This window comes from Buceros rhinoceros, unplaced genomic scaffold, assembly GCF_000710305.1.
Source record: "Buceros rhinoceros silvestris isolate BGI_N320 unplaced genomic scaffold, ASM71030v1 scaffold11473, whole genome shotgun sequence".
NCBI lineage: Eukaryota > Metazoa > Chordata > Aves > Bucerotiformes > Bucerotidae > Buceros > Buceros rhinoceros.
The window spans coordinates 7,872-28,795 of NW_010404393.1; the positions used below are offsets into that span (position 1 = coordinate 7,872).

Below are 20,924 nucleotides of genomic sequence, written 5' to 3' on the forward strand. Positions count from 1 at the left end.
CCCACCCCCCAAATTGTACATGGTGGTAACCACCAATATATATGGCTATTCAAGGTTAGTAATGACCTCTGCTGAGCACAGCACCTACTCGAGCAGTTATAACCAGAGTGGGTAGACAAGCACAAAACCAGTTTCTTTCAGAGTCAAGACTGGATCTACAGAGTCCTTTATAACTGATTTCACTGTGTGCTGGGACAAGATTTAGAAAACTGAGGCAATACTCAAACTACAAAACTGAACGGGTCACTCCATGTTTCCGGTCACTCCTGACCTCACTTAGTAGGCGACTTTTTCCACAATAAATTTCAAAACTATAATCCTTTATGGTGAGGATCAAAACACACATATCTTAGATTCACTTCGTGCAAAACATCAACAGGTGAACTCAAACACAGGCAATCAGATCTGAATGTTTTGTTTACTCCCATGAGACCTGCCATAGATCAACAAAGTTCTGAACAGAAGTCTATCCTAGCATTTTCCAGTTGCTTATGCATTATTCTATATGCACAGGCATCTCTTTTTTCTGACCCCTGATTTTTTCTAATGTATTAAACCAGATGTGAAAAGCAGCTTCTTTCAAAGTCAAGACCAAGCCTATAGCACCCTTTATATTAATTTCACTGTGTGATGGTACAAGATTTATAAAATTCAGGCAGTCCTTTGACAGTACAAAAGATTCCATCAGCTTCGTATGGTGTTCCAGGTGCTGCAGTTCAAGAAGCTTCCTCATCTGTTGGGGATAACTGCTAAATTGCTCTGTCACAACAGCAAGCATGACTTTTGCATAGAGCTTCCTCTGCACCACCAGCTGAAATAAGTCAAAATCCAGCAAGTGGTACCACTTTTCTTTTGCCATCCATCCAAAAAAGTCAAATTCTTAATTAAATCTGATCAGAAAAGTCTTCCTTTAGTCCACATGAAGAAGGCAGAGAGTTTTTAACAGTCAACTATTCATCCCAAAGCCCACTCTAACCCATGTTTTCAAGAGTATTTCATACAGGCTGCCCAGCTGCTTCCTTCGCCATTGCTTAAAGCCTTTCTTGCATGATTGCCTGAGAGAGGACCTGCCCAGGGAGCTAACTAATCCTCTTTTTTCTTGCAGAATGACATTCATCAGACTATTAAACTGCAATAGCTACATTCTGTTCTCTGCTGCCATCTATTCTCACATTTCGATCCCTGAGGGGAGGAAAAAAAAATTAAAAAAAAAAAAAATGAAGGGTCTCTGGATGTTTGGGGTCAGTCAGCCCAAGCATGCACCAGAGGAAACACTTTATCTGAAAACAAAGTTAGGTTTCCTGTTCTCCTATTCTTCATATAAATGATTTCAAACTGTTTTTATTTTTGCAGTTCCAGGAAAAAATAAATTATATAATGATCATTAGATGTTAAAAGCATCACTAGCCCAATTATAGTCACTGGCTCAAATCTTAGATTTTACCCTTTTATTATAAAGCTCTCCTTTAGTGTATGTCTCAAATGCATTGACAGCAACCACATACCTCTTGTCAGCAGACTCCAGCCAGCATCTTTGCAGATTTTCTGTGCCAACACAAAGGTCAAATCAAGTATTCAGGAATTTCTACTTTTTCTTTATGGAAAGAAACTAGAAGTTCCTGTGGCTTAAAGCTGGGTTTATTGCAATACAAATACCATTTAGAAAATAGCAGCTTACAAGAAAATAGCTGTCAGGTGGGATGGACAGATTTACTCAAATATGTGGAAATCAGTCTGCCTCCCACTCTCCAGGTTCCTTCAAGACTAGGTCCTTCAGCTTTCGCTGCTGTTGCCTCTCGCAGTCCCAGTGCCAGTCCAGCTTATGCAGTCACTTTTGGAGAAAGAGGCTGTCTCTTGCTGGCAGGGCAACCAAGGAGTTGTACATTCAGCTCCACCACCAAGCCACAATGTCCCACTCTGGTCAGAAAGCACATCTTAGACGTGGATGTGCATTTCAGATGAACTTGTATAAAGATATACTTCTTCCATCTTCATCAGTGCATCCTAGGATCACATTCTTTTTTACCATGAAGGAAGATAAGTTTTACAAAAACCTTGCTTTCAGATAGGTACCTCCCCTTTCTACAATATCTGCTGCCATGTCGCCTTTAACAGGTCCCTCAGTCACCTTGCAGCTCTTCTGCTGACCCTGATCTCCATCTTCACAAGTTATTTCCCTGTGGCACATGTCACATGCTTTACTGAAACAGAGGCAGATCATCTCTGCTATGTTTTGTTTAGAAAATTAATTCTCATTACACACAGACACTACGGAGTCTTGGTAAATCTACCTTTGATATATCTGTGCTGCATTTTATTCAGTTTTCCTTTCATCTCATGACTTTAAATATTCTCTTCAAATAAAAAAAACCCTCAAAACCTTAAATACTAGTGAAATCAAACTAACAGTTCCCGACTGCCTTCCTCCCTACTTCTTCGATATATTTACTACATTTTGCTTCCCCTCCTGCAACACCCAACCCAAAATCACAGCATTAACTATGGTTAACTGCGGAGAGATGATTTCCTTTACCAGCTCTTTCATAGTTTCAGCTCACAAACTATCCTCTGCATCACTGCAGTTCATTATATATTCCTTTAACAGAGTTTCTCCCGCAGTAGAGCATTTCTCACATCTAGCAAGCATTCTGGCTTGACTACCATTTCCAATATGAACACCTGATAGTAAAGTGCTCCTTTACGTTTTGGGTTCAATATATTTTATTATCACACAAAGATCCCAGAATATTCTTTTTAGGTATTACTAAAAGAATCTTTTTAAACAAAAGACTTTTAGAGCAAGAGTGCTAGATTAGAATCGCTCACAGTACCCAAATCAGCCAGCCCGGGGAGTGTTTAACACAGTCTAGATCTTTAAAGTGGAATGCATTTTACTAATATTTTTTCCTCCCATGTCCAGCTGCATCTACCCTTTCCCAGTCTTCTTTTTCTAATTCCCTCATCCCTTTCAACTGGGCTGCAACTAGTAATTCTGATGTAAATAGATTCTAGTCTCCAGTTCTACTAACAATTTTCTGTATATCATCCTTTAAGAATGACATATCTCACAGTGCTTCTGTCAGATAAAAGACTAGATACCTCGGCATCGATGACTCGTGACATATTTATGGACTTATTACAAGTATTAGTTCCTAGGATATTTTTGGTAGATCTCAAAGAAATTTGCAAAGAAGGTTATTACATCTGTGTCCATTTTACTGACAGGGAATCTAAGGTAAAGAAATAACTTGCTGGAGGCTGAGATAAGTAGCAGAGTCAAGGACCACACACATCTCCCGCCTTTGCAAGTATCAACCGGCCAATACCAGACTCCAAAACTATTTGTTAATGAGACTGTCACAAAGTAATTTGCTGAACAAACGTATACAAGAGTTTATTAATTTTGAACCAATACCAGGTACAAATATGTGGATATCCATCTATCTCCCTACAGAGATTAAAAACCTTTCTCCATCAACCACGCCAAGCAGTGAGCTCTCATTGTCCTCGACATGCATTACGACAGTGCAGCATCCTACAAGGCCAAATCCTATGATGACAGCTATTTTGCAAACTTATATATAACATTAATATTCCTGAGATAATTCATAAATATATTAGCAGTTCCACTGAAGTAAACTAAGTAATTTATCACTAGAAAGCTGGTCGGTAACACAAGCAGAATTTAATCAAACAAGGGTGAAATTTTATCAGGTTTTCTCCATAGGAGACAAAATCGGAGAGCTTTCCAGGACACTATCATAATGCTTGATGGTTTTTTCATGCTTCAAAAGCTTCTCTTCAGAAAGGTTTCCTCTGAAGTCATTGGTGTATTCCTGATTCAGATTGTTGTATCTGGGAGGGAGGTTAGGGAAAGGAAATGATCTCCCTTTCAGAGAGTTGCTTTGCCCATTGTTTATTAGGTAATATTTTGCAAGTTACAGTGCTTCCTGAGTTCTGGACCTCCAATCAGCCAAAAAATTGGATGGAAAGAAAATGATCACCCTTTCAGAGAGTTGCTTTGCCCATTGTTTATTAGGTAATATTTTGCAAGTTACAGTGCTTCCTGAGTTCTGGACCTCCAATCAGCCAAAAAATTGGATAGCGATATGTGCTTTTGTGGAACCTTTCAGCACTTCAGGAGGAGACTTGCCAAATAGGATGCAGGTGTTAATAATAGCTGTACTGTGTAATTTTAAGAAATTTTACGATGTCAGAGTATACTTTTAGTAAAACTTAGTATATTTTTTTCAGTTCAGAGGTTTAAAGCCTGATTCCCTCCCACTCCTGCATCAGTGTTTATCTGAATAGCTAAATATCATCCTCCCCCGCCAAGGGAATACTTATTCAGCACAAAATGAAACAATTACATTTGACCTTTAAAACTACATTTCATGTAGATTTTGGTGGTCTTATTGAAAAATGAGGTATCTTGACTTTGAAGTGAAATACCAATTTGAAATAAAATTTAATTTTTTTTTTTAAGACTAGAGGTCAACAGATTTCCTCGTAAAAATACGTAAAATTGTGGCAAAATTATTTGTTGAGTTCCACTTAACTTTATGGCCACTTTTGGACAACCAAAACCTCTCAGTTTTCAGCAGTAAAGGTCGCAAACGAAAATTTCATTTTACAGTAGGATAAAATCCCATTTTATAAAGGGAATACAAAGTACATGCAGGCAAAATATTTCTAATCGTGACTTAGGTCACACATTTAAAAGTAGAAAATCAAGAACTAGCCATCAGAGTAAACGGCTACCTGTGTCTCAGGTTACCTTCAAACAATTGACAATATGGTAATTTCTGATGATGCAAAGTTAATGCTATATGTAATAGAAAAAAGCAGCATTTGTCTCAAGAGTTCTAGAAAATTTCCCCAGGTATTTTATATTATTGTCGTTATCAAATCACATCAAGGTTTCTAAAGGTTTTCCATAGAACTGCAGCCCAATGTCTCAGAGTGTGTCACTTGCCCATGATCCTTCCCACTCATGATTGCTTCCCTTCCTATTCTTGAGTATTACTTAAAAACACTGGCAACAGAAATTTAACTGGTTTTAAATGCTCCAGAACACAGGAGGCTAACTTTCAAACCACCCTGTATGTAAAAGAGGATTGCAGTTGTGAGTTTCTTGCACTTTACAGGCAATATACAGGCATTAAACCTGCTATCTATAGGTGGCATAAAATTGCTTCCTGTGTATGGACTATTTTGAGCAATTCCATTATCTTCAGTAGAAAGTTGCTTTTTTCTCATTGCCCGGTACAGTATCAGCAAATATTTCAGGGCTATTCTGTTGAAACCACTACGTACGGTGGTCTTGCAACTCTTTACCTACTGTCCTATACTAAAGATGTAAGCTCATTGAGACAACAGCAATTTTTTTCTACATATTTGTACAAAGCTGAGCACAGATGAGGTCAGCTCCATGACTGAGATATCTCGGTGCTGTGATCTAAACTCCATGCCAACATATTTATCTCCTTCTGTAAAGAATAGGATGCTCTTCTTTCTTTGAGACATTTTTATATTAATAAGACTACTTAAATATTTAAGGCTAGTTTCATCAGTCTTTTTTTTTTTAACCCTATCACATAATTTTTACTGCAAAATCTCTCTCCTGAGGACAGATGAAAAATATTAAAGTCTGAACCCTGAATGATAACACATGATCTATCACTACCAGTTCCTTATTACACGCTAGTTTACAGGTTTTGCAGGAATTTCTACCCATAGCTACAAGTGAAACATCATTTTCTCACACATACCTATGTGCAATGGTCCAGAACCCCAGGGCATTCACCATCATTAAGGAAGCCAAGAAGAAGAAGAATCTCTCCAATTTACCTTCATGCAACAAGTGTGGAAACCAGTTACCTGGCAAAACAGACAGTGGAAGCAAAATTAGTTTACCTTGCAGGATGAGACGTGGCCCATATAAAGGACATAAAGATAACTTTGTGTAAAACACGGTCACAGCAGGTGCTCTGAAACCCCCTGCAGCTATTTATACAGACTTCATTCTCACAGCATTTATATATTTTTTTTTTTATTCTGCAGTTGTACTTTTCTCCTGCTTTGCAGACAGGTAGTAGAGATCTAGAGAAACTGAGGAACTTTCCCAACAAATATGAAGTGTACTGGAAAACCTAGTTCTGCACAGCCACTACTGTAATGAGCAGGCCATCTTCCCTGTATATTATCCTGTTCACATAGCTACAAGAATGTCAAATGTGAAAATTTAAGGGAGAGCTAGAATTGAGGTGGTCCATAGGATCCTTATTCACATCTTTCATGCTTTCAATAGGCCCTTCTTCAGGAAAAAAACCCCAAACAGTCAATCCGACAACCATGCATAAAAAGCATTTGTTCATTGCCTTGGGTGGTGCTCCATTATCAAGATACTACCTGACACTTCACTTTACCTTTCCTTATAGCTGCCTTTAGCTGTGAGTCTGCAAAGCGTCCTTGTCATGCACACAGCATTTATTTGAATCACACCTTTTTCTACCAGGGCTTTTGACAATAGCATCTGAGATGTTCTGGCAGCTTAAATTCCATTTAGCAGAGGACAGTACCTCCTACACACACTCAGAGCCTTCCCTTTCTGTGTTCTTGTGTGCTTTAGTTTGCAACTGCATTACTTTAGACTTTATCCATTGCAACTAGTCTGCAAACAAGCTAAGGTGGTGGATAACAATGGAAATCAAGATGCTCAAAAAGAAAGCCAGTCCCAGTCAGTTCGCATTTGAAGACAATCAGTACCTGAAGTACCATAATCAACTACAGCAAAAACATAAAACCAAGGTGAGAAAGAAGTTACAGTAGATATGGAATAAGAGAGCACTCTACAGTGCTGTAATGACCTTTTACATTTTTTGGGGAATACAGGATATTTATTGCCTTTGAAGAAGAGAGAGAGACTGTACTCATTAGGAAGTAGTGAAGTGCAATAGGACAAATACAGAGTGTCAAACAGCTGAGAACATGATATGCATATATGCACACTATACATGGCTCAGGGGGATTCACATCAGGCCAGTTCCCACTAACACGGAATACATCAGGCATGAGCATTTTTCAGGTTTAGTTCTATCCAAAAGGAATGCAATTTTTTTTGTGCTCCAAGATGCAAATCAGAGGTGATCAGGAGATTCAGATCAAAAGCATATTCTTAATCCGAACTAAAATGCTAGCTTCAATGCGCCCCAAGTCACCTTTCTTTCCTCCCTCAAAGTCTGGTATCAAATCCTACCCATCTAGTTAGAGTGGCTATTCACTCACTGAACGACCTAAAAGGGAGATGATGAAGAACAGCCTCCTTTGCCTTAGCTGTGCTGCACAAACCTGACAGACTTAGAGAGAAAGAGCAATTCTACAGCCCAGGAGAGTCATCAGCCAAAGGTTTACATCCCCCCCCTTCGCAGACATAGATTTACATTTTCCTGTTTCCCCCACATCTTAGAGTTCTAAACGCATTTCTTTTCGAAGCAGTTACTTTTAGCTCTTCTGGGATTAAGAGAGAAAAACTGCCATCAGTGCAGCAGTTTTACCTAACTTCTCTGCAGTTTCCTCCGTGCCACGTTACCTTTCTGCCTATCACAGAGCAGCACCAACTCACTCTAGGAGCTTGGTTCCTTTTGTAGCGTTACCTCAAAGCGAGTTTTAAAATGTACCATTTAACATTGTCAGTTGACTGAGCTCCTAGGTGCTATAACTTCATTTTAGTAGCTTATAAACTTTTACTGTCATAATTCACAATCAGGTAGTTTTTCATTTCACATCCCCCAGTGGCCAATAGAAGTCACAGAGAGAGCGCCTGTATCCGATGAAAGAGAAAGCACGCATGGGGTTCAGAGCTACAGCTTGTCAAAGCAGAGTTCACACTGTTCACTAGGTTATTTACATCAGCTAAGCTAACTAGATGAGCAGCAGGAGCTTCCTAATGGAACAGCATTTACAATGGAACCTGAACAGAAAATATGTACTTAAAAATAGCACTGAGCGATAAAAAAAGAGGAATTTAGGAGCTTCTAAGAGAACAGAATAAAACAGACCTTTGAAACTGTCTTATTGCTAGCAAAGGCACCATACTGAAGTGCTGAAAGTGGGAAATGGTTGGTTTTATCATGGTGGGAGGGCAACCCCACAAGCAGGGGATGTGGGTTTTGCCCTCACTTCATCGTCAGTCTGTTTCGTGGTTTGGGTCCAAGATCATTGCTATGTCTCCTGTCCTCCTCTTTTAGTAAATGCCAGTGTTAAACAGCGAGGCCAGGATAATAACACAAATCCTTTGGAAAATCCTGTATTATAAATGAGCAACAGCATATAGAGGGCCAAAGTTAGACTGGATATGGAAAAACTCCAGCTCCCATAGTACTCTCTCTCTTTCTCTCATTTACTCATCTACCCAAAGCAAGAGATAGGAGCAAGGCTTTCTTTTCCTTTCAGTGAAGGGCAACAAGGACAGTCAGGGGTGCCTTCCTCTGCAGAGAAACAGAGGCGGCAGCAGTCCTAGAAATACCCAGATCGTTATCCTACTGCCAGTACACATTGTCATCAGCAGATACAAAAAAGATTAACGTATGTATTTTGTATTTTCAGCCAAAAATATTTACTACTTTTTTCCTTCTTTTTTCTTTTTAATTGGAAGTTGATTTTCTATGAAAGAGATAAACAGGGATTAACATTTACCTCTACTTACATTCAATGCACAGAGAATCCTCTGCTGGCAGGAAGCCTTGGGAGAACAGTCATCAGCATTAAAACATCAACCATGTGTTTCAGGCAAAGAAACATTTGATGATTTCAACCCTTACTCCACTAACACCTTCCACAAGCTGTCTGCAGACTCCAGCACCCCTCACTGACTGGGTTTGGGGTTCATACTTTTGGGATTTTGCTCTCAACCATGAATTTCAGGAACTTATTGGGCCAGTTGGTTTTTTTTTGCTGGAGTAAGACACCCTGGGCACTACTGTGTTTGAACGAGCCCAGTACCTTCTCACCCTTGAATCAGCATGCAGTAATCCACTTTGCCCCAAAGAACCTTTGGGTTATGTCAAGTCTTTACTTTTCCTATGGAGATTGCCAACAGAATTGCCAATTACAAGCTTGGTTTGTCACATAAGTAATTGTTGACTGGGAATTAACTTTCTACAACAAGCTCCTGATTTCCATTTTTATTCTGACAATGGAAATACTTTGTAGCATGAATCACCAGTGAGAATCAGAAGTTTCCTTTAGCTGTGTACATTTTAAAGAGCCTTTTCTTATTGGTTAGAGGTGAATTGCATATGCATTTCATGGCAAATTTAGAACAAATTAGAAGATTAAGTCTAGGCAGAGTCAGTTCCTCAAGCCTGCTATACCATAAGCAGTTGAAATAAAATGCCCAGTAAACTTACTGATATTTTGCTGTCCTATCGATTTTGCATCCAAAATGCTCAGGTAGTACATGAAGGAAGAATATTATACAACACCAAGAGAAACCACCTGATCCTACCAACACAAGCAGAAAGGTAGGAGAAGCAGGGATTAGGACACGGACAAAAATACTTTCCTGGGCTGCTTCTGGTGGATGGTTGACATTGACAAACTGCTGGCAATACTAGCCATTAAAGAAGATGTGAAAAGGCCTGTAAGTCAGTCTTTGACATATACTGCTGACATGCACACAAGGTATCTGTTATTATGATGGCACCCCTGGAGCTCTCAAGGAATTCACAATAAAGCCCAGGATTGCATATTCAGTTTGTTTACTGAATAACAGCATCGCATTTTAGTATCGGAAAAACACCGAGAACAAAACAGTCACATGCCAGAATTTAGTCTATTTTGTGTGATTTCTGCATTTTTACAGGTAAGCTGCAACCTAGGCTATGATTATAGAAAAAATTAAGTCGTAACCTAGAAAAAGATTGTACTGCCTTCCATAATTTCATTGAGGTAGCGGGCATATATTTAGTGTTTAATCATATCCGAATTGAAGTCTCAGTCTGCCTCTAATCCTTATTAGCTAAGTAGGCACCAGTGGACTCCACCATCTGGTCTGCAAGAAATATCCTTTAGCTTTATCATCTTTGGTATTTAGAAATATGCAAGGCTCCAAACTGGAAAAAAAACCCCAAACAACAAAACAGAACCATAAAAATTCCCTGGTTCTCTAAATACAAGCAGAAAAACTGCTTCTGGGGCAGTTTTCTTTCTCTGACCTTTTTTTTCTTTTTTCTTTCTTACATATTTACATTAATATTTTTAGAGAAATGTATTCTGAAATGATTGGCATAGGAGGACAGGTTTTGTCTTGCATATATTCTTCCGTTAAAATGTTAGGAGAGGTAAGAGATCCAAAAGAAAGCAGTTTCCCAGCTTGTACTGAAAATATCACTGTCACCCGTCATCTGTTTGCACTCGTCAGATTTTTAAAAAAAGTCTTATTTTATCATATTCACACCATCCTCCATAGATGCGTTAAAAATGATTAATGCAGCTTTGACTGTGACTGATATCTGATCAACTTTGCCAATAAAAACCCAAATAAAATTCTAAACTAGTGGCATGCAATAGGATATAAAAATGTTTAAATTTTGTCAACACCCTCTGTGCTTCAGCGCTTCAAAACACACACTGCAGGATCTACTTCACTGTTTCCTGAACTGCTTCATGGCAAACATGGTCTCATTGCTTAGAGATGGGAGAGCCAGAAATAGCATTGGCTCAGGTTTTAGTGAATCAAGAATCATGGGACAAGACAAAAGCACCCATAGCCCAAGAGTCACACACTAAGCCTTGCAAAAAAAAAAAAAAAAAAAAAAAAAAAAAAAAAAAAAAAAAAAAAAAAAAACCCCAAACTTTCAAAAACATTGCAAAAACCCTATCATCGTCTTTCAGCAAAACTTTCGTCTTGCAAAGTTTGGCTCTTTAGGAAAAAAGTTCCGGTTGGTTTGGTTTGTCCCCAGTTCTGTGAATTGTTCAGATACAGAATGTTTTACAAGCTCTTTAAGCAGAGCTGAAAAAAATAGCAAATGTGAGTAATTAGAGTGTAATTTGTGTCATTTGACTAGAGAGTTCACTATTTTATTCTCTGACACACTGTCATCTTTAGAAGTTTCAATATGTAACCATTAGGTTTTATAAATGAAAAAAGATTATTTTGAAGATCTTAAGCTTTTCATCATAAGCACCAAAGAACACTGTAAAAAGCACAGTGGAGGAGTTTGGGAAAAATACAGGTGGAACAAGAGAATTTTGTATAAAACATTTCTTATCCAACTAGGAGAAAAACAAAACCAAGCTTAAACACCCTGGTTTTGTTACAGCTCCAGAAGTCTGATCCCAAACCTGCTTTGATTTATGAGTCAGTACAAGAAAAATCTAGCTGGGATGAATAGTGGAATGTTTTAGGTCTTCAGTCCAAAGTGTTCTAACAAAAATGAAGATACAGTAATATCCCCATTACTTACAAGCTGTGAATTGCATGAACTGTGGTAACCTGGAACAGTTAATCTCATTCAAGCAGAGAACTCTAGGAAAGAGATACCCAGCGCAATTCCACTTGTTTTTAGGAAAAAAACCCCATGAGAGCCCAACAATACATTGTTTACATACTAGTATGCAATCAATCTCTAATGCTTCTAACTAGAGCAACAGCAAACAATAAATATTTTTCACTCTATTTTCTCTAAAGCTTTTCAAGTTTTGCAGAGAAATTCCCCAATTTCAGGGCTTCTTCGATCCCATTTCAGCACCTTGATCTGAACACAGGCTGGCACTGAGTCCCTTGGGAATTTAAGAGTGGCTTTTGCCTAGGATAATGGTCTGGTGAATTCCATCTACAAGAATGGCAGGTCTGACAAAGTTAAATAAAGACATAAGTTATATCTTTTTGTTTGTTTGTTTGTTTCAAAGCTAAGTAGTTTTGCCACCCGGCTTCATAAAAGTGAGGAGTATTTTAGCCAGGAAACTTTCAGTTTGCTCAAAAGTCTTGAAGAAAAAGACTTAGAAGATGGCAGCAGCAGTCTGTGGAGAATTTTGAGAGTTCAGGCTCTTTGGTCCCATCCAGTATAAGAATTTGAAGACTCTGATGAAACATAATTTCTGACAAGAAAAGAACTACTACTATTTTTTTTTAAATCAATTTAATGTTTACATATAGTCTTACAGAAAGGAAAATCACCTTGATATAAAATTAGACAAAAATCTACTGAATTGCAAACCAGATTAAAAAATTGATTTCCTCTATTTTCTTTGTATGAAGTTATTCTATATTAGAATAAGCTACATAAAGTGGCACATAGTCAAAATGTTTTTATGCTGACATTATGCTTAATTATTTTATATTTCATTATACCCAAAGTCAAATTGCAGTAAAGCATGTTAATTTTAGCAAAACAAAATATTTCAACCTTATAAAGATTAATAATGTCCACACTTCTCTGGAGAGGGAAAGAAAAAAGTCAGCAACACATTCTTTCTTGAAGTGTTAGCATCATTGAACCCATATTACCCAATGGGGGGCTGGGGGACATTCGAGGAGCTCTGCTCTCCAGAGTGGATGCCTTAGTACTTAATAGGTCTTTGCCCAATTAATTTGGGTAGGCATTCCCGCTTTTTACCCATCTCTGTGTGATGCTTTTTTAACTCATAATAAAGTTTTAATTGCATTGTTAACTTAAAAACAGCACTGCCTGTCAAAGAACCAATTGTTTGTTCAGATCTTGCAAGTAGGAATTAAAATGTCTTGTCATAGTTTTAAAAATCCACTTCCACTTGTTTTTAAGATACGTGGTTCCTTATATAGGAAAGAACACCTCAAACCTAACCACGAGCGGTTAAAAAACTGCGGCTGTGGTAATTGCAATGGTGTCGTACATTAGGGCAGTTGTGCTCTGCAAGAGAACAGTTCCCTGTCACACAGTAATAGCAAAGCGTACCAATGGAAAGCATCTTTAGAAGTACGGCTTCAGCAAGTGGAACGATTTCAGATATACGAACAAAGGGATCTCTGTCCTTCAGTTCAAGAACTCAGGTGCTTTGCTTTTAAAATTTACTTATGAAACAAGTATTTTCTGTATAGAACAAAGAATCACCAGCAAAGGAAAAAAGACTTTAAGAAACTTGTGGCCTATCTTGAAAGTCAGCAACCCAGAAAAATCTCCAGTTCAGGGCTTATACTAAGTACTCCTTAACAGGCTGAATTTTAAATAACTCCTTTTGAAACAGTAAGGTCTCTGGGAACTGCAGCATTTACCTTCAAAAGGGTAAAACCACAGCGAGATCATATTGTCAGAGAATCTGGTTCTTCCAGTAGCTGGGCAAAGGGAGAGGCATCAAGAAGGCAAGAGAGAAGTAGTGGGTCTAAGGGAACAACTTCCCTATCAGCTTTGAAACACTCAACCCAAATTCCTTTCCCCATGACACTGTGGATCAGAAAGAAAGGCATGTTCTCCATGCTTTGAAGCACTAATCTCGCTTTCATGGCCAGAGGCTTCCACATAAGTGAGGCTAACACGAACATTCTTCTTCATGAATATATAAAGGTGCTTCCTATACAATTTATTTTCTTGTCTTCCAGAACACAAGTACAGAGATTGGAGGTGAGGGCTTCCTGCAAGATGCCATTCTCTAATTACTCCAACTATCAAAACTAAGATGACTCATTAAAATTGAATGAATACAGCTGGAAGGCTATTTCCTATCTTAATTCCATCTTAATTGTGAGAGCAAATCAATAAAACTTTGGCATCCCCTTTAATTCTGCTGCCTAATTCTCCAGATCAATAATATTAGAAAACTGCTCAGGAACACCAGTCATGAGCATATTCTTACCTTGAGTGCCTGCGTGGGCTGTCTGAACAAAGAAAGCTCCCATAAAACAGCCAGCTCCATTAAAGAGAGTTAAAAAATGCATGGAAATCCCTCTAATTCTTTCTGGCACAAGCTGGAATGAAAGTAAGGAACCTTGGAAAAGAAGAAGATATAGTTACAGGTTAAAAAAAAATAGTTACAGGTTAAAAAAAAGGAAATAAATTATGATAGCATATAAGACTGAAAAAACCCCGGTGTCTTTCATAGGGACTTCTCATATTTCACACTGAGAATGTACTTGCTGCAGAAGGGCAATCAAACATGCTAGTATGTACCTTAACGAAGCAGGATTATCTAAACTGTTGAAATGAATCTCTGTTACAAACTATCCCACATTCAACTATGACACCCCACAAGTACACCCAGACAGCTGCTTTCACCTTTTGAAACCTCAGGCATAGCAAGACAAAAGAAACACCACCACAGTCAGTAAGCACAAAGACAGCAGATGTGGTGTTTAACTGAAGGACAGTGAGACTCCCTATGCCAGAGCTAACGCAGCATGGCCACAAGTAAATACTTCCAAAATCCTGAGCTCCCACCTTAACTTGAACAGTTGCCTTGTTTTTATGTAAGGCTGGACAACACTGCTCCTCCCCAAAGAGCAACCCCCAGAGTCACTGGCTAATTTTTAAAATGTTGTTCTTCATTTTCTTGCCAGAAGACTAAACCAGAAGTAGCAACAGCTTTGGTGGTGAGGGGGATCTGTAGCCAAGCTGTTGTAGCTTAGATGACTATAAATAATTCCACCAGTTGTAATTTGGCTAAACTAGGTTACAGTAACAGTAAGTCTTTATGATAGCTCTTCTTTTGGAGTAACTTTCCCCAATTATCAAATCCTTTTGCTTTCCAATTTCACACCTTTAGCCCTCATCCACACTTGTTCTCTAAGCCCCAGTGTCCCCCAGCCTGCTTTATTAGTTGAATTTGAACGACCTCCAGCTTGAGGAACTTGTCAGCAGTGGATCCTATTTGGATGCTGAGTTGCCCGAAGCATCTCTGAATACAAATGAAACTTTGCAATCACCATCTTCCACTCTTTTTAATTTGTATGTCCAAATGAGAGCTTTGGAAACAAAGGGAAAAAAAAATACCATGGGCAGTGTTTTTTCTCATTCACAATAGGAACCAAAAGCCCGAGGGCAAGAGAAAGCAGGTAAGTGTGGGACACCATCTGTAGACGCAACAGTACCGTCTGAAACCCTGGCAGTCAGTGTCCTAACTAGTGTGAATTACTACAAGCCTAAGAAGTTTTTGGTTATTCTTCCTGTCTAAAAGCAGGGGTGCAAAACACGCATCTTGTCCAAATTCAGCCTGGGTAATTGCATCCTTTTCCCCTAAACTACCCCTGCTGTTTCAACGGCATACTTTGTTCCTTGCTTCTCCCATGGTGCTGCTGTGCACTACTACGCAGCTGCTGAATTACATGCTGGAGACCATCGCATTTCATCGCTGGATGAAGTGATCTCCAACATATCCTTTAAGGAACAGAACTGTTTGTAACTAGGCCTCCCATTCCTAAGTCCTCTGAGACACGTTGATGGACAGATGACATTCTTGCAGCACTTCAGCAAACACCATGAATCTACTAACCCTTAGCAGGGCAAAGCAGTTACAGCGCGCCAGACGGCTTGGACACTGGCAGTGCCACACAGCTGCTGTGGCCAGCGGGCTGGCTTCCCTTCCCCAGCAATCTCATGCGCTGTGGGGGCAAATGCCTGCCAATATTGTCCCACAGGAGGGAGGTGTTTGGTGGGGTTTTTGGTGGTTTCTGGTTTGTTTGATTGATTTTGATTGGTTTTTTTGTTTTCTGGGGTCTGTAATTTTGGGAGGTTTTGTGGTGGTTTTCAGCTTTTGTTTTGTTTTCTTCCTCCCTTTCTTTTATATCATTGAGCTTTAAAAGAATAATTTTTCCTAGTTTAAAACCAAGCTAGGGTTACAAGTGCAAGCTGTCAGAGGCATGTGAGATCTTACGTTCTAACATTCTGGAGGAGAGCAATTATTTTATCATTATTTTACTTTTTTTTTAAAGACTATCTCAGTTCTAGGGAAATATTAAATGCTGATATTCTAAGAGATGCTCATGCCACCTGAAACAGATGATTGTATAAAACTCCTATCAACAAAATAATGAAATATATTGTATAAACACAAGTGAAAATATCAGGGCTCAAATGCAGATAAAGAGTTCAATATGCTTAATCTAGCTCCTTTAACCAAGCACTTCAGAAATGAGATATCTCTTCTCTTCCCTCTGATTACAAGTGTGAACATTTCTGTCTTCAGCTTGGATCATGTACTTTCAGGTCAAGTAAATTATTATGGTAATTGAATTTGACCTTCTGCATAACAAAGGCAGTAAAATGTCAGAAAAGGTGAAACAACTATTTAAGTGTCTAGGCTGTCATTACCATCCATGAAGATCCACTGAATGGTTCCTGAACAGCAATTCAGTTCAAATTGAAGTAGAAACTTAGAGCTCAGTAGCCTGAATACAGATGCCCAGTGCTGCCTGAAATGCTCTCATGCACCTTACCCACCTGCAGCTGTCCAATAATGTGCAAGACCTACAGGAAAACCATGCTCTTCTCCAGCTGTAGCTGGAGGCCACGTAGGTACTGTAAAGAGCCTGCTTTGCCCCACATGTATAGCTTAGATACTCCGTGACAAATGGTGCCAGACGCCTACATGTGGACAAGTGAATGGAAGCCTGCATCTTCATCAATGACAGCAGAAACCTACTCTTTTAGGTACCTACTTTTAGTTTTCTACATGCAAGTCCCAAATTCAGACTTAATCCCTTTTACCTGAGTTCCTGAATCACACTTCTAACTGCAGCAAGATGCTTAATCTTTATTTAAATTGGGAAGACGATTTTTCTTCCTAAGAAATTCTAATCACAATCCTTTAAAAAGATTAAAAAAAAAGAAAAAAAAAGAAAAAAAGAAAAAAGAAAAAAAGAAAAAAAAAAGAAGAAAAAAACGTGTCAAGATGGAGCTTTATTTCTTTTCTAAAGGTTAATGTCATCTTCCAGTCACTGGACTTCTGTTGTGTTGCAACATGCTAGATTTAAAAGCTTTATTCTACTAGCAATATTCTTCTCATGCTTCTGCAGGAGAAGACTGTAAGCAAGCCACCTCCTAACCTTTTTTTTTTCTGTTAAGCTAAACAAAGAAGGTCACAGTTTTCAGTTATACTTAGCCTGTAACCTAGAAACCACATTACCTGCCTAGAAACCTGTCTCAGTTAAGTACTTGAGAGCTATCAGATGAAGAGGCATTATGAAAGTGCTAAGTATTTAAAACTAGGGAAAATTACCTTTTTAGTGACAGACCATGACCCACAGCTCTCAGTAGTCTTACAGTGTAAGAATGAAGCTGAGACGCTGAAGTTATTTCCTGCTTTTAAATGAAAATCTGAACGTTTCTGGGGTTGTACTGGAACAACAGACACTCAATCTGTAGAATTAAAAGCCTGCAAAGAACATCTAGCCAATTACTTTACCTGTGCCTCTTTAAATGAACGTTGATGCAATTATTTTTGTAATATTAACATTTTTTTAAGCTCTGCAAGGTAAAACACTGGTAAGCACTCTGCATGTTCCACAGAAGAAAATAAGTCTCAAGAATGTCAGTGTGGATGTGGAAAGATGAATTATGAAAGGGAGAGAAGGCTCAGACTCGCAATTGAGAGCACGTCTATATAATTTGTGAACGGCAGGCGTGAGTTAAGCTCTGCAAAACAGGAGTGTTTATTTCTGGCTGCGTGCCACAGGCTAAGGCATGATGCTCTGTGCAGGCATGTTCACGTGATTCCTGATTGGAGCACCAACAAAAATCTTGCATCTGCCTACAATATTCTCCATATTAGCCTGCCAGTTGAATCATGTATCTGCCTGCATATGCTCTGTATCAGTGAAAAATGTGTAATTCCATTAGCTGGGTCCACAAATGAAGAGGGTTAAGATAAATTGCTTCACCTTGCTTTGACTGCGGCTTAAAAAGTGCTCATAGACTGTATTCACAGCTCAGCTATCATGTGCGTGTTTGTTCCGTCTCAAGAAAATCATCACAGAAGAGTTCAGGTCAGAAGAGACCTCAGGAGCTCATCCAGTCCAGCCCGTGCCTAAGGCAGGTTCATCCTCGAGACTAGTCATACACACAAGCCCAGAGTCCCACCAGTTTGATCATTCCCCTGCTAAACAGTGGATTATGCTCCCCAGGGACCTGACCAGGCTGTGTTATCCTCCAGTTAATGTAGAACAATGTCACTGCTCATTCTGAGTTACAGCCAACAAGACAAACTAGGCTACTCTGAAGCAGGTAAAGCACAGATCTGCTCATTAAGCCTATGGAAGAGAGCCAGGGATAAAATCTCAGATGACAGCAATTATTAAGTTGATATAATTCTCTGCAAAATAGGACATTCTTGTTTTAGCCAACTAGATTTTACTTACAGGAGGGAGTTACCAAGGCTTCAGCGACTCCAAGCAGGATGTACTGAGGAGCTAAGTGGAAGCAAGGCATGGAGGAGACCAAGAGAACCTCCTCGGAAAGCGTCTGCTCCACCTGAGGGAAATACTTTCGGTGTATTTCAGAGAAGCCAGCAACCATCACGGAAAGTGCAGCAGATAACTGACCTACAACTAGATAAAAAGCACAGAGAGCATTCACTTCAGCTGTGGTTACAGGATCATTGTGTGTTTAGAATGAAGCAAGGTCCTAGGAGATGCAAAAGAAGCTTCCCTCCTCCTCAGTACATCCTCGCTGTACACAAACATGAATCAAGAGTACTTGCTACACCACAAGCCTAACTCTAAATATATGGTAAAGGGGCACCAGCTCAGCACAGAATTTAGGGATGCAGAATAAACGAGCAAGAACAACGTTTCTTCTTTGTGACTTTGCTCTTCAGAACTTTTTTGAAGGTTGAAGGAGGTGAGAAAGGAGAAGAGAAAGAAAAGACAGCAGCCCTTTGAGATATCAGAAGAGACTGAGTAGGAATAAGACTACTAAGCAGGGAGAAATTCAAGCAGCAATAAGATTCAGAAATATACACACACACACACTGTATGCTTCACCCATTTGTTTTCTATACAAAAATAAGAAGTACAGGCAGTTGAGGTACTGGATTTTCAAGGCCACAGTAGATGGGAAAGAAAAAGATCAGCAGTGCGTATTACACCTCAGGAGATCAAGCATTCCTACACTTTCCCCTTTCCCTCCACTATAAAGTTCCCTTGAATTACTTTCAAAAGTTTGTTGCATAGTGTATTTGCTGGGCTGTTTAACATCTTAGGATGAATAAGCTGCATTACTGGAAGACGGAGTCTCCAGCTTTTTGTGTGTTTACACGTAAGCTGTTGGATTGCAGGTGTCTGCTGCCTTCAGCTGTCCTGAGGAAGTATCACTGCATGATCCGTAACACACTGGATCCACAATACGTTTCAGTAAATTGCTGCACAGGCAATGCATGGAGTCTTACCGCCTGCCTCGGTGGTAAGGCACGAGTGCAGGGACTGCACAAGCACGCAAGGCAGGAAAAAACCTCTGTGTGTTTAGCCTCGCAATGGAAGATAAAAGCTTCTAGTAAAGGCAGATGTATTTTAAACACCACACACTTCACCACCCATTGCACCAAGGATACTATTTAAATGTATTAGTTTATATTTCTTGATGTTGATAGTATGACATGGTTGTAGACTCTTAGAAAGACACAAAGCAAGCAAGCTTTTCAAGTAAGTCTCCTGAACTTGAAACATTTATACTTCCGATGTTCTGAGTTCCCACTGATTTTGATTGTTTCTGATTCCTCAGCATTTCTAAGCTATAATGCAAGTACAGACATGAGAATTTGGTTTCTGTTCACATATTTCATTTTCCAGTTGTCTTACAAAGCCTCCTCTCTCTTCATGACCAGAGACTACACTTTGTAGGTTTGATGTTGACAGTCAAAGGCTTTGTTTCATAGTATGTTTATAACATTTATAACGTTTGCCCCTTTGAGTGTCAGGACAGAAGAGGCAGAAAACTCATAGAGCTAAGTGGCCTTAGCCTTGTAACATTTTTGCATGTATTTGTGTTTCTTCTTTGAGCAGCAAACTCTCATATCCTTCTACCAACACAGTTTTCCTGCATTTTTACAACTTTAAATACCCTACCCCCTGCCTACCCTGAGGCTTGGAAGCTGTTTTGCTGCTAAGGCCCCTCTAGTGCTTAATAAGAACATCAATGAATTATTGCTTGAAAATTGATGACAAGCGGGAATACAACAGCATTTTCAAGCCAATGCATCTTATCAAGGCCAGGTATAAAGCCCTCAAGGAGCTTCTTGTAATCTACCAAAGCAAGAGTCCTCCTAGTGAAAAATTATGTGAGTACTAAAGAAACCTCAAGCAGTTCAATATTACCACACAGTGCTATATTTTAGGTATTTTCCTTACTAAAAGCCAAAACATTTCAGAAAAAGTAACCTCTGAATGCCCAACAATTCTAACTTTCTCTTAAGATATTATGTGGCAGAGGAAGAAACTGAGAGCCTTGGAGACCTGGTTCTCTTTCTACCTCTTCTCCCTTCAGTCCTCTTTAAAACAAGCAGTATAAAATGATCATCTGAGGCTTTGGTTTTATAGGAGAAGTTGTTTTAGTAATACTTGGGGCAGATTCTAGGACAAGGTTGCTTATATTATCTAGCCAGTAAGTTTGTGTTGGACCTTTGGGATTCCTAATCTCATATCCTGAGTAAAACAGGTCAAAAAGCTTTCCTGGAATTAATACTTGTTCAAACCAGAACATCTTTTAGGGAGAGATGATTGTCATCAACTCCCAAATCGCCTCAGACACTGCTTTTGCGTACTGTATGGAGAGCTATTCTCCACATCATTCTTGGATGGGGTAAATCCAAGGCTAAGACGACATTTCAGTATAATCAGGCATTAAGAATATTACAGCAAGAACTTCCATGACTCAGATACTTCAGCTATAGTCTCTTGCCTGTAGTTGATGAACCACTATCCAGCAGACCTTCAGTCCTCTGCTGAAACTTCTATACTA

The 20,924-nt window shown here is 39.2% G+C and overlaps 1 protein-coding gene across 1 annotated transcript in view; it reads right to left on the minus strand.

The window, feature by feature from the left end:
- Positions 1-3,710: 3,710 nt before the first annotated feature.
- The window catches only part of SLC15A5 (solute carrier family 15, member 5), a 32,366-nt gene continuing 15,152 nt past the window's right edge, over positions 3,711-20,924 (minus strand). Inside the window, exons 6-9 of the mRNA XM_010133387.1 lie at positions 18,329-18,517; positions 13,834-13,965; positions 5,772-5,880; positions 3,711-3,855 (exon numbers count right to left, since the gene is read on the minus strand). Of these exons, the coding sequence (XP_010131689.1) occupies positions 3,711-3,855; positions 5,772-5,880; positions 13,834-13,965; positions 18,329-18,517 (575 nt within the window). The remainder of the gene's footprint in view (positions 3,856-5,771; positions 5,881-13,833; positions 13,966-18,328; positions 18,518-20,924) is intronic.